General features: G+C 37.7%; 1 protein-coding gene across 2 annotated transcripts in view; it reads right to left on the reverse strand.

Annotated features, from left to right (window-relative positions):
• Positions 1-14,443, reverse strand: part of CACHD1 (cache domain containing 1) — a 217,427-nt gene that overhangs the window by 128,249 nt on the left and 74,735 nt on the right. For both annotated transcript variants that reach the window (XM_029229043.1, XM_029229041.1), the window contains exon 2: positions 4,422-4,484. In XM_029229043.1, the coding sequence (XP_029084876.1) occupies positions 4,422-4,484 (63 nt within the window). The remainder of the gene's footprint in view (positions 1-4,421; positions 4,485-14,443) is intronic.

Here is a 14,443-nt window from a genome sequence, read left to right on the forward strand (position 1 = left end):
GATAAAAGTCTTAAATGAGAAAGGCAAAAGTTTTAGAAGACAATAAAGGAGAAAATTTTTATGTCTTTGGGGCAGAATTTAACAACACACAATAATCAGAGACCAAAAAGGAAAAGGTTTTTTTTGTTTAACTTATTAGTAAAATACTATAAAATATTTAGCTTGAGATAAGAAAGCAAAAGTTTAATTCAGTTAAACATTAAGATCTTTCAATATCATCAGTAAATCTCTTTGCTTTATGAAACCTGTCCCATAGAGATGACTATTTTTATTTATTTTTTTTTAAAGATTTTTTTTTTGATGTGGGCCATTTTTAAAGTCTTTATTGAATTTGTCACAATATTGCTTCTGTTTCATGTTTTGGTTTTTTGGCCGTGAGGCATGTGGAGATCTTAGCTCCCTGACCAGGGATTGAACCCGCACCCCCTGCGTTGGAAGGCGAAGTCTTAACCACTGGATCAGCAGGGAGGTCCGAGATGACTACTTTTAAGGGAAAAGACTGGTTTAAAAAACCTGACTATTAAAATTAAAACTTCAATTCTTTAAAAGATATCATAAAGAAAGTGAAAAGAAAAGCCACACATTGGGAGAACATTTATATTTATGAAACATAAACCTGTAAGGGAATCTAATATGGTAACCACTGGCCATATGGGGCTACTTTATTAAAATTAAATTAAATGAAATTTAAAATTTAATTACTCAGTAGCTCTAGCTACATTTCAAGCGCTCAGCAGCCACATGTGGCTAGCGGCTGCTTGATTAGCACCAATATGAAACATCTCCATCATCACAGAAGTCTCTTTTGGACAGAGCTGATACAGAACATGTGTGGAATATTTAAACTTCTAAAATAAAGAGACAACCCAATTTTTAAAATGGACAAAAGACATTAGCAGAGATTTGACACAACAAAACAACAAACATACAAAAATGAACCATAAACATGTAAAAAGTCATTTCAACCTCATTAGTAATCAGAGTAAAACAAATTAAACCCATTAGATATAATTTCAGACACCCCAAACTGGGAAAAGATTAAAACTCGGTAGCACCAAGTATTGAAGACGGTACAGAGCAGCACATTTCCAGTACTCCGTCTGTAGGAAGGTAACCCATGGCAACAACTGTGGAAGCAGTTTTGCATTATCCAGACACATTGAACACTCTGGTACCCAGCAATTCTACTCTAGAGAAGGGATTCTCCACCTGAGCTAAACAGTCCGTCTCCTCACCTAGGGCACTTGGAACATGTATAGATACACACACACTAGCATTTAATTGGCAGAGGTGAGGGATAATAATGTTTCTGCAATTCAAAGAATTATTCCACCTGAACTCTGCACCAGGAGACGTGAACAACAGCAACAAAAATTACGACACTAGAAACAACCCAAACATCACCAACAGAAAAATGGATACATAAACTGCATTTAATGGAATACCACAGAATTGGAAATAAAGGCACCTTAGTTACAGATATCAACATAGGTGATTTTAAGGAATATAATGCTCAGTAAAATAGCAAGATACATGAATAATACACTTAAGATGTATATAAAGAACAAAAACAGTCGAATAATGAATTTGCGGATATATATATATCTCAAACACACAGACACACACAAGCAAAGGAATGGCTAACAAAAAAATCAGGATAGACTTATCTCTGGGAGAGGAAGGGAGGTACCACCTGGGAAGGTCACATGGGGGCTTTCTGAAGCACCGGTAATGCTTTATTTCTTTATATGGGTAGTAGGTTGAGATGTTCATTTTAATATAGTATTCCTTTATTCTACTCATATATGTTTTATATACTCTTTACATGTTTGATATATTTCACAATTTTTAAAAAGTCAGCTCAACTACTAATTATCTAGGATCCTTGACCTTTCTGAACTTGGTTAGTAATAGTAACTCCGCCTACCTTACAGAGTTATTCTGAAGTTTCAAGGAGATAATATATATGAAAGTGTGAACGACTGTGATGGGGGATAGAACCGGAAACCTAAGAAGTAAGCATTTCCCTAAAGATTTCATCCTGGGTGCTGTCCAGGATCACAGGGCCCAGAGTTCCTGGGTAGCTATTAATCAAGTCAAGAAGATGTGAGGAGCTCTCTGTTTTGTCACTTTAGAATGGGAATAACTCTAGTCCAATTCAAGCCACAAGAGTATCACAATATTGAAGGGAGAGCAGATACTCGGTAAATACGTAAATATAAGCTTTTATTATTATTGTTGTTGTTAGAGTGACCAGAGGACTGAAAGGGCCTGGAAATCTTGTCATAGAAGAAGAAATTATCCACGATCTGGGTATTTTAAATTTTAGGCTAAATGATAATGGTATGATAATTATCTCCAAATACTGGATGCAAAAGAGGCATAAGATCTATTTTGTCCAGGGTTCTTCTAAAGAGACTGGAGAAATTAGAGAAAAGTTAAAAAGTACATTCCTAGTCAATATAAAAGAGAACTTTTTGACAATCAAAGAGAGAAGGCAGAACTGACGATGTGGTGACTCTCCTTCATCTGACTTATTCAGCCAAAGACAGTTTAGCAGAGACTACTGTTTTGTATGAAAATATAGATTTTAAAAATAAACTGTTAAAATAAAAATACAGATAATATAACTTAGTGTAAACTTACTCTGAAAACTAGCTCTTTTATGTATTAGTCATGAGACGATAGCTAACTTATTCTATCTTTTGGAGTTTCACCTACCTCATCTGTAATAAGGATAGTATCTTTCCTTCAGCGTTACATGGAAAAAATCAATGTGATAATATACTGAAATCACCAGTGTTCTATGTGTGCTAAATCAGCTGTTAATAATTTTTTTAAATTATTATAGAAGGCTTCCCAACTTGTTCACAGCTAGATAAAAAGAAAAAAGCAAGAACATCACTCCAAGAAAAGAAAACAACTTTCATGTTTAAAAACCAGTGAAGGAAGACCTTGTATCTGTTACTCAAGAAAAGCAGTAAAACTGATATCCCTGGATCAGTTTCTTTAAAATGTTATCGAATGGCCTCTGGTCTCCCAAAAAGTTTCCTTGAACATGCTTTGTGTAGAAACCTTCCCCTATAAAAACCCTTTTAAATTTCATGACCCTAAAGCACTTTCCAGTGTGCTGGAATAAAAATAAGACAGGAATTATGAAGGTAAGATTTGATATAGCAAACCACATTCACTACAACTCAGGTCATTAGTTTTTAAAAATATCTAAAGCTAAGAAAAAGGGTACGTGCTTAATGGCTTATGTCCTCTAAATTTAACCTGCAGAAACCAATAAAGATCTTTAATGTCTATAAATAAGAGACACTGAACTTCAAGATCAAATTACAGTAATTTATTATAAATAAATATCCTATAAATAACTTCACTTTAATGATACTTGCAAAACTTTGTCCTCTTGCATAGCACTTCTGTAGTTCAGATCAAGTCAAGCTGTTTTCCATGAATAAGATAAAGGCCCCACAGAGTTTAAATTATTATGTATTTTCCTATAGTTATCTTTTTATTCTGTGGAAGCACTCTGCTACACTCTGGTTTTTAGTTTGGTCCTGTTTTTTACTTAAGTCTCCAACCTAGCTTCAAATTACTAGTTGGTGGTCACATGGTGTAATGAAGTTGGTGGATTAACTGAAATTAAAACCCAGAATCCTCTTTACCACCCTTCTTTTCAAGCACAGATCAATTATTTATGACCAAGTTCACCAACACTATGTTTTAATTTAGGAAGCAGTCCATTAGAAGCCAGCTATAAATAAAGTAAATAGAATCTGGCCTCAGAACTTTTTGACCTCACAGTGCATCGAGAAGATGGGAGAAAAGCAGCAATGGAAGAATACAAGAAGAGGAAAAGAAAAATAAAAGAACAAAAGAAGCCAACATCCACTGAGCTGCTTCTATGTCAGGGCTTCCACCTAAAGCATTTCACTTATTCTCAGTTAATTTGACATTACTTCATTTAATTCTCACAACCCCATCATGCAGATATTATGTCCCTCTGATTTAAGAGTGAGAAACTGTAGCTCAAAAGGCTAAATTGCTTCCTGGAAAACCAGAATTTGACCTGGGGTTTGTCTGATTCCAAAGCCTGGGCACTTTTTCCTATAGCAGATGAAATAATTTCTAATATTTTAAAATTTGAGTAGTTTAGGAATTTCCAAAACAATAACAAGGCACTAAATAATATTTTCAAAGTATAACATGAACAGCAGAAAGCCATCTCTATAGCCATTATTTCAACTGCTTATAAGAACATGAAGTGGGAGGTTGTCGCCATTTTGCTTAAGATGTATATGAAATCATACACAGAAAACAACAGACAGCCTCACGTGGAGATTGGAAAGTGTAATGAAGTCACACCCAAAAGCAAGACAAAGACAGAGACGGTCAAGTGCTAAATCACGTCTTACCTGCTGTACTTCACTTTCTCCATTTGAGATTTTCTCAGTGTAAACAAAGGAGTTGAATATCCGCTGCAAGGAAAAGAAAATGAACAAACATCAGATTTTCCAAACAAGACGGCCATTTTCTTCTATATGAATGTGTATGTGAATAAGCTGTTTACAGCACAGATAGAATCAAGCAGAAAAATTTAATTAAAACAGTTATTTTACACAGAGAAATCCAAATATCAGCTAGTCAATCACACTTATGTAAGCAATACCCATCCACTTCTGTAGTGAAATAAACCAGATGTTACGCTATATTTTTCATTTTCAGAAATACATTTAATTATAGATTTCCGGAGCCCATGCCATTTTATCCGACTGGTATAATCTGACAAAGTTGTGTTTCTCATTTAAATCCTGCACTCCCTGAATGCCGTAATTGTTTACAGACACTACAGTCTAATGTAATCAAGCTCTTTAAAAAAGATTCTTTCCGTATTCCCTCATGTCCCTGTCCAACCAGTACCTACCCAATATTGTCTATCACCTTCATTACCCAAGCAGCCCCTCGAAAGAGCAAAATAATAGGGTTTGCCAAACATGTGTGGCCTTAAGAGAGAATCCGGTCCTTACATGCCAGGAAACATGACGGCCGTGCCAAGACATCAGTCCAAACTGCGGCACACAAGCCCACACATTCTTCCCGCTGGTCTCTGCCTCGCTGGTACCCAGTCCTGCAGACATTGCCTGCATTTACAACACCTTGCAGACTTACGACTTTACCAAACCCCACCATTACTGACCAATCACAAGAGATTAACCTGTAACAAACCAGAAAAAAAAAAAAGAGAACCCAAGAAACGGATCTGTTAGGGACTGGGGGGAAAAAAAAGGAACAGCAGCCTCGTCATTTATCCTAAAACTTTAAAGATACCTCTGGAACTCTCCAGTTGAGTAAGGAGTCAGACCTGGAGATGTCAGCCAAAATTTCCCGTGTTCCTTTGTATCCTACTGACAAGGGTTTGTCGTCATCTGGGACAGCTTCCCAGACAGCCTAACACACCTGCATGGTGGTGATGAGGAAGACAAGTGCCAAGTTCCTCAAGTGCTGTGCAAATGAAGGAAAATCAAGGTGCTGGGGCTGGAGGAGGGGTGGGGTGGGGGCATGTTGCTGGGGGAAGGGAAGTAAACACACTTGGGAAGGATGGAGATGGAATGGGACGGAATTACAGTCTGGAAAATTCTAATTACAAATTATCATAATTTTTCAATGCACCACTCATTCAGTCAACAGGTGCTTACTGTCGTTTTCTTTCCTTAAAATGACTTGCTGATAGGAAAGGTACAGATTTTTAGTAATGGTGATAATGATACTGGCGACTGGTTATTAAATGTTTACTGCGGGGCAGACACTATTCTTAGGCATGTTACACCTATATAGCTATTTCAGTCTCATAAAACACCTTTGTGACAAGCACTATTATCATCCCCATTATATGAGTATATATGAGGAAACAGAAGCATATTTTATTGAGTGCCTAATGCAATTCACATTGTACCTCATATGCGTATCTTACGTAATAACAAAATTCCTGCAGCTCCAAAGATGAAAAACAAAGACCCTGGGAAATTAGGTAATTTACCCAAAGTCACTTGGCAGGGCTGGAATTTGAACCCAGGCAGTGCGACTCCGGTTATGGTGCTACTAACCCTATTGTCTCATGAGCATTTGCTACCTGGTAGCTTGACACATATGAAAAACACTCCTGTTAGGAGCTAACACCCAAACGTAATGCAGATCAACAATCCCTTTATGTGTAATTCTAAAATTCAAAAGGCTCTGAAAATCATAAGTTTTGCATAACACATTTGCTAGCAAAATATGACACGACATGAACTTATTGGTAGTAAATCCTAACTTGAACTGATGTGTATTTATAGTCTTTATTAAACCACTTAGTGAGTATTGATTCTTTTTGATGCAGATGTACTAATGCATCCCTGATTACAGGGTTCTGCTTTAGATTTCACTGGAGGTGTTTCATCATCAAGGTGCAACAGGATTCTGAATCCTAAAACAGACATCATTTTGGAGAAGGAATTATAAATCTGCAGACCTCCAGCCCCAGTTTTCTGGTGAACACCTTAGTTCACTAGACAACAATGCTTTTAGAGGCTGTGTCAATGTCACTGCCACCTACACTCCCAGACCATATTCTCTATTTTTATATAATTTGATTTTCACAACCTGCTCAGTACCAAGAGTGCACGTTTATTAAAAACTAACATAATTCATTAAGTGTCTCCATATCTTGATGAGTGTGGTCAATTTCTTATTTCATTTCTGGCAGCGATATTTCAGTTGATACATTATCTGTCCTATCCTGGGAGGTGTTCCCCCAAGAGGTGACTGATGGAGTAACCCATGTTCTGGGAAGCAAAGCAGATCCACTTTGCTCAAAACAACTACCAAGGGCCACACCTAATGAGGAACCTCAGATCCTTCCCTCTTCTTTGTTGCTAAAAGAAAGGTGAATTCCTCAGTAGTAATAAGGAATATAAGCCAGGAAATGTTTGCCAGGCCATGTCCAGCCCCTGTTTTACTCATTCATTTTCTTAACAATTACTATCAATCATGATGGCCAACACTTTTATTAGAGCCTTTTATGGCTTATAAGTGTTTCTATATTCTCAACACCTAATAAAAATTAGGTGGGTAATAGAAAATGTTAAAAGAAAGAAGTTATAGATGTAAGCAGTAGTGATCTTACAGACTACTTATATATTTTATACAACCCTCTTACCACCCCAGAAATGAAAGGTGGCCTGCTAGAATAATAGTTTGGAGCTATCACCAAGCAAACAACTTTTTGCCCCTCTCCCCACAGCGGGGAAGGGTGTTAGTGAAAGGCCAGCAGAACCTAGACAAGTAACTCACAACTAAACAGGTCAGCCAGCCACGTCTGGTGCAAGGTTAAAAGTTCAGGCTTAGCTGTGTGCCCAAGATCTCAAGGTATAGAGTGATATTCCATTATGCTCTAGATTAATGGCCAGTAATAATCTTTCTTAAAATGCAGGGCCTGCTAAGCCCAGTTCTCAAAGGCTTATTAGGCTTAGTACTTTCATAGTTTACAGTTTCACATAGATGATCTCATTTGATCCCTGCAACAACCCGATGTGGGAGATAGCAATCTGAAACCTATTTTACAGATTAAAAACTACAGCTCAGAAGTTAGAAAACGCATCACAGGTAAAATATTCAAGTGTTGAGGTCTAAATTTAGGTCGTGAGTTAAAAACAGGCATTGCTTCTAGCAAAACTGTTAAATTTATTCACATCACCTTTGCGTTCAGGATAATCTAGAAATCCTATTATCAGCATGCAGAAAAAGAGTGAAGATTGGGGTCTTTTTCTATCAATTTTATTTTAAGCAAGATACAATGCGCTGGTATAACTTTATATACATATGACCAATGTCAGGCATAACTAATAAGAGTCCCAGACAAAGATTTTATCTTTTATTACTTTCTATTGCTATGTAAAACTGTGAAAGGAATAGAATACAGAGTTTTCTGGGCATTTTATTTTTAATTTGAGAGCCAGGAATTCCAAATGATACACCTAGCTGACATTTTCGTGACTGCAAGAGTTTCTTGGTTGTCAGAGGACTTGAAAAGTGGAAATGGAAAAAAGTTTTCTTAAAACATGACATGAAGAGCAATCCCAAAAGGTCAGATTGTTCGTCTTCTCTGATGCTTCACTCACAGTAACAGGGTTAGGATGTAGGTGGGTAGGGTGGGCATGCCACATTCTATTTCCAAGTTGTCACTTTCCCTTACTCAAATTCCCTCGAGGACCAAAGGAATTCCAGACATTTGAACTCTTAATTTGAGCACAATCTGGAGGGAGTTTGAAGTCAATCTCCTCGGTGTACAAGTCCCTGGAAGTAAAGGCAAACATATTGCTTGTTCTTGCCCATTACTCTTCTCATTCTTGTCAAATACTAGAAGTAAAAATACACTTTGTTGTATAGTGAAAACATCACTAAAATAGGTGAGGGGTCTTTACAAGTTATTTTAAGGAGAAATAGTTCACTGACTCCTCTTTGTCAGTCATATTAATTTCCATAATCAAAAGAATACAAGAACAACGACATGCCTTATTCTTAAGCTCAAGGCAACTAAGATCTAAAGACAAAACTGACCTTTCCCTCATTAAAACACATACCTTGGAAAACTGGCGGTATCTTCTGAAGTTAATTATATGCATATCCTATGACCCAGCAGTTCTCATCCTGGTATATACCTAGCAGAAATGTGTTCGTGTTTATCAAAAGAAATCTTAAGAATGTTCATAGCAGCACTACTCATAATAGCCCCAACCTGGAAATTATCCAAATGCCTATCAGCAACAGAATAGACAAACTGTGTGAATTCACACAGTCGAATATTTGGGCGAGATGAAAATGAACACACAATTGCAACATGCATCAACGTGATGACTCTTATAAACATATTACTGAGTGAAAGAAGCCAGACACCAGGGCACAAAGAATGTTAATTCCATTTATATCAAGTTCAAAAACAGGCAAAACTAACCTAGCCTATTAGAAGCCAAGATAGTGGTTACATTTTGTGGGACAGTCAACTGAATAGGGCATGAAGCCTACTTTCGGGATGCTGAAATGTTCTGTCTCTTGATCTAGGTGCTGGTTACAGGGATGTGTTCACTTTTGTGAGAACTCATCCAGCTGTACATTTACGAGTGTGCACTGTGCTGTATGTATGCTATACTTCAATAAATCTACTTTTTTTTTTTATTTATTTTTTTTGCGGCATGTGGGATCTTCCTGGACCGGGGCACGAACCCGTGTCCCCTGCATCGGCCACTCAACCACTGCGCCACCAGGGAAGCCCAATAAATCTACTTTAAACACACATTCTAGGCAGTCTCTTTAAAATATACCCATGACAAATGTTTTTGTATATTTTAAAAATCATTTATGCAGTTTTAAAAAGGACAATAATCTATTAGCTGGGCTATTATAAATACTTTAAAAAAAATCTACACCCCAATCTGCAACCAGATGAAATTAGACTGTACCAATACTGGAGAGTCACCTAGCAATTTACAGATAAGGTCTCCTGAGCCTTCCCTGAGGCTACATATTAATTACTCCCTCAAACTCTAAGTATATACCATGACTTAGTTCTTCAGCTTCCCATCAATGGTACTGTACTAACCTGAATTTCCAGCAAGAAAAAAGTTGTCTTTATCTGAGTCTCATCCAACCTGGATGCTCTAAACTTATATAACACAATTTAATCAAATCTCCTATTTGCATATTCTGTTCTTTTATTCCCTAAGCGCTGCCTTCCCCCTCCTCCCCCAAAGAGGAAATTAAAGAGCCACATTACACTTGAATACAGTTCCCCTACCTCTCCCGAATGAAAAGAAAAAAAGACATCCTGCTCTCTCTCTCTCTCTCTCTCTCTCTGTGTATGTGTGTGTGTGTGTGTGTGTGTGTGTGTAGGTGGAGGGGGAGCTACTTTCCCTCACCTCTTAAGGGCTGCAACTTAGTCCTTCCCTGTCCCCAAGTCCTCACTCCATTGACCCACCCTCCCTACCCACCACCTTTCCCTCCCAAATCTCTCTATTAATTGAGCCTGCTTAACAGATGGCAAGAGAATTCCACTTAACTGGAACAGGAACAATTACATGAGCGTTTAATAAGATGGTCAATCCTGACAGTTGGCTCCACCTTCACTCCAACAGCTCTGCCAAATTTTAACTAGATGTTTAAATGAACGGTATAGCACAAAACCACAGAGGAGAAATAAATACCTCTGACAAGCCTAATAAGGTTCTGTTGGACTCCCTCCCTGATCTTTGCTAAGAAAATGCAGGACTGAATTTTTATTCAAAAGCTTATTCTCTTGACGTTTACAGGTCTCTGTCACAAGCCAATTTGGCTGACAGTTCACTAACAGCTTCATTCCTCTCTGGATCTCTTCCTACTGTTCTAGGAATTATGGCCAAAGGGAAGGAAAATATAGATTACCACTGTTATCTCAAGATGTTGACCAACATTAACCATGCTGTCATTAAAACAAACTCCAACAATCACTGGACAGGGAATTAATGGCAGCTTAATTTAAGTGTTTCAGAAGAAAACATATGCATAACTCTATTCTCCCCTAAGCATATCCCATGAATAAGCTTTTACTAGGTTATAAGGGATCACTCTGCCCAGAGTAGACATTGTCCGATTTTTACCAGACTATTTAACCTCACACTGTTGAACATATGGAAGGTCCAGAAAAATGACATCCTCTAAGGAGGCTTCATCGTCTGCATTCTGAGGTCACAAACCTGGTGCCATAAATCTCCACCATTTAAAAAAAAATCTCTAAATTTGTTCATCTGGATACAGGTAGTTCAAGAAAACAGTTTACCAAGAGTATTGAAAAGGTTACCACTAAAAAAAATAATAATAACCTAACTGCCCAATAGGGGACCGATTAATTACACTCCATCCAATCAATAATATACTGTACAGCTAATAAAAGTGTTTACAGTGATTTTTGTTATTGTTCATATTTTAAAATGAGCATTTTAATGCACAAATATTGTTCTAATTATATGTGTGTAAAGGGGGTACATTATGCATAACAGTGTTACCGTGTATATTAACAAGGGCACAGAATGGATTTGGGTGCTTTGCAACACATTACCTCACTTAATACTCATAGCAACCCTTCATAGTAGTTAGCTACTATGTCATCATTTTACAGGTGAGAAAACTGAGGTCTTAGAAGTTTGGTTTGCCCAAATGTAGAACATTGTAATTAAGTGACCAAGTCTGGGTGCAAAGTTTGCCTTACTCCAAAGTTTATGTATCATCCTCTAAGTAATCATCATCTTAATAGAGAAAACTTAGGTAAAATCTAGAAAGTGACCAAAACAGTAACAGGGCTTGCCTATGAATAATGAACCCAGAAAATATATTCTTTCCTCCCCACCCCCAATCTCAAAATGGAGCATGAATTTCCTTTATGATGGGTAATGACATTTTACAAAGAGTTGACACACTAGGAAAAAAAAAGACATACGTTCAGTTACAATAAACTCTACAGAGAACCGTTTGTACTAGATCACCACCTTGAGAGCTTACAGAGGAAAAAGTAAATGTAGGGGCTCATGCTTGATCCTCACTATAAATATTTGATCTTGAATACCACAGTGACTTGCAAGAAACAGGGCTATTCCAGTTTCATGACAAAGGGAAATGCTTAGGTACTGAAAATCATGGTAGAGGAAGAGGCCTAGATTGGGAATTTAAAACAAAACGAATCAGTACACAATAGATGACCTTGTGCAAATGGTACCCTGGGCACACATGTCCTGCCCCAACAGACTTCCTTATTTTGTTTTACGGTTTCTATATATAACAAATGATATAACTATTGCTTGTGTAGTGCTTACTATCTGTCTAGCACCAGGTACTTCACATATATTAACCTCATAAATGTGAAGATAAATTTATGTCGACTGCACTAAAAACATTATGAACGTATTTCACATACCATTATGATAGTTATTCGAACAGTCTTGATGGTCATTCTATTATTATTCTATTCCATTATTGTTCATCTCTTAACAATATCCTCTTAATGATAGCTATGCTATGATAGTTGGAGGTACGGGGGGCCAAAAATACCTGTATAAATATTTACCAACTCAGGTCCTACCTCATCCCTAACAACCTCCCAAAGGTAATCTTTCCCTTCTCTGAACTTCTGCAGCAAAGACAGTCTATGCTACAGTTAAAATAATATGTTCACTGTAGAAAATTTGAAAATATGTAAAGGAAGAAGAGGGGGAAAAAATCTACTGTCTGACCGCTCAGTAAAAACCAGTTTACAGTTTACTTTATTTCCTTCCACTCTTCTAGATTTCTAGGTTCTAACTTTGTTGTAAATTCTTTGACAACTGGTCCATGCCATGATTCCTCAGCACATTGCATGGTACATAGTAAGCATAAATAAGCGTGTGTGTATCCATTAATCTAGGCATTAAGTTATACAGACGGTCAGTTTGGTTGATTACTCAACCAGCTAGCAAAAAAGGGAACAAAGTATCCTTTCTCTTTAAGATAAAAAAAATTCCCCTTTTCTCAACAATCTATTAATAGAGTCTTCCCCCCTCACCTCTGTTTTTCCTTCCCTGTCCTCTTCAGGCTCTAAGTATATACACACACAGCCCCTCGGATACTTCAAGTTTGCAAAAGAACTCAAATTATGAATTCCTTAGTCTGATGGTATTTAACTTACCCTTCAAACCAACATGAGCTCTGAATAGCAAGCAAGAAAGCTCGTGGGAGAGTCACAAATCGGCGACAAGGGTCACCTTTACAAAGGGTTGCCAGTTTTGGCCCTTTCTATCCCTCAAAAGAAATTACAGGGAAAAAGGAACAGCCTGCAGTCTGATTTAGCAGGGAAAATCTAAAGCAATAATCTGAGCAAGCAAAGTTTCTAGTCTTGATCACTTGATTTCCTGTTGTAGCATTTAAACCAGGAGAGCCAGGGAGCAAATAGGAACGGAGAGAACAAAGACAGGCATGGAAAGATGGAAACACTTCCCTAAATGCAATAAAGCTTCTGAAGGGTTACTGAATTTTTGCTGTTGTTGTTGTGTTTGGGCTTTCAAAGGAGGTAAGAGGGGGAAAAGGCAAGTAAATCAGTTCCACATGTTGGAAAGACTCAGCCTTTTAGCCAATGTAACTTGACTATAATATTCATGACAATGCACATGGAAACCTCTCAGAAATGGAAAGCTGACTTGAAGCTGACTTGCCCAAACGCTTTGCAGATGGGGCCAGATTTCCACTCCCCGACTTCCACTCTCCTAACTCTTAATTTCCTCACTCCCTATACCCCAGATCTCCATTAAGGCTTTTTAAATTTCACCTTGAAGGGAAAAAAAAAAAAAAAAAAAAAAAAAGGCGGGGTAGTTAAATGGCCATGCATTTATTCTTGGAGGAAGGCACTTCAAGTATATAAGCCTTCAAATATTCAGTGTTCTGTGTGTGCGCAAATCCACACAAATGCTCAGGTCCTCGGGAATCCATCCATTAAGGACAAAGGGAACTGGAAACCCTGAAATGCTTAACCTTCCAGACCTAAATGACAATGTTTAATTAATAACTCAAGTTAATCACGTCCTTTCTGATAGAGTCAGAAACCATGTAAAATATGGCTCCATATTCTTAAGGAGCTCATTCTCTAGTTGGGAGAAGAAATGAAAGATTAAGAAGTAAGGATGAACAGTGAACAGTGCAATGCAGGCTCCGGATGAACTCAGGATGTTTGGCACAGACCCAATGTGCTGCCAGAGTTCATGGGAGGCTGGGGAGCAGGACTCTGAAGAGATGGGCTTGGGCTTGAATTTGAGGTCAGATTTAAATAGGAAAAACAAAGAAAAAGAGCTTAAGTGAGAGCATTTCAGAGCATTCACAGAGAGGGTTTGTCACATAGGACTAAACACAAAGTAATAAGTATTCAATACTTGGGGCCAGGCACCGTTCTAGACACTAAAGATACAAAAAAGGGCGTAACAAAATCCCTGTCCACGTGGCCCTACATTCTAGATCCTTTGGCCTCGAGAAAACCCTTAAAAAGGACTTACTAAGCACTGGCCTGTATACTTGGAAATGGGGTGTTCAAAGATAAGGAGATTGCTTCTTTTGTAGCAAAGCTCACAATCTAGAGACAGACTCCGGAGTCAGTAATCATGATACAAAGTCAGTTGCCTAAGGGAAGCTTTTGGAAATGAAACTGAACTCAATGGAATAGAACTCAATGTGGAGGTTTTTCAAGCCAGGAAGAGGAGTTGTATTTTACACATACGGTAGGCACTGAGTAAACAGTTTTTTGAATGAGTAAATGAATAAATGTGTATTTGCCAAGAAATAAAGAGCTGTTAGGAGGATTTTTAGCTGGGGAGTGACATGATGAAATAGGTGCTTTAAGAATGTTTATATT

The sequence above is a fragment of the Monodon monoceros genome, unplaced genomic scaffold (assembly GCF_005190385.1).
Source record: "Monodon monoceros isolate NGI ecotype Baffin Bay Population unplaced genomic scaffold, NGI_Narwhal_1 Super_Scaffold_18, whole genome shotgun sequence".
Classification (NCBI taxonomy): Eukaryota; Metazoa; Chordata; class Mammalia; order Artiodactyla; family Monodontidae; genus Monodon; species Monodon monoceros.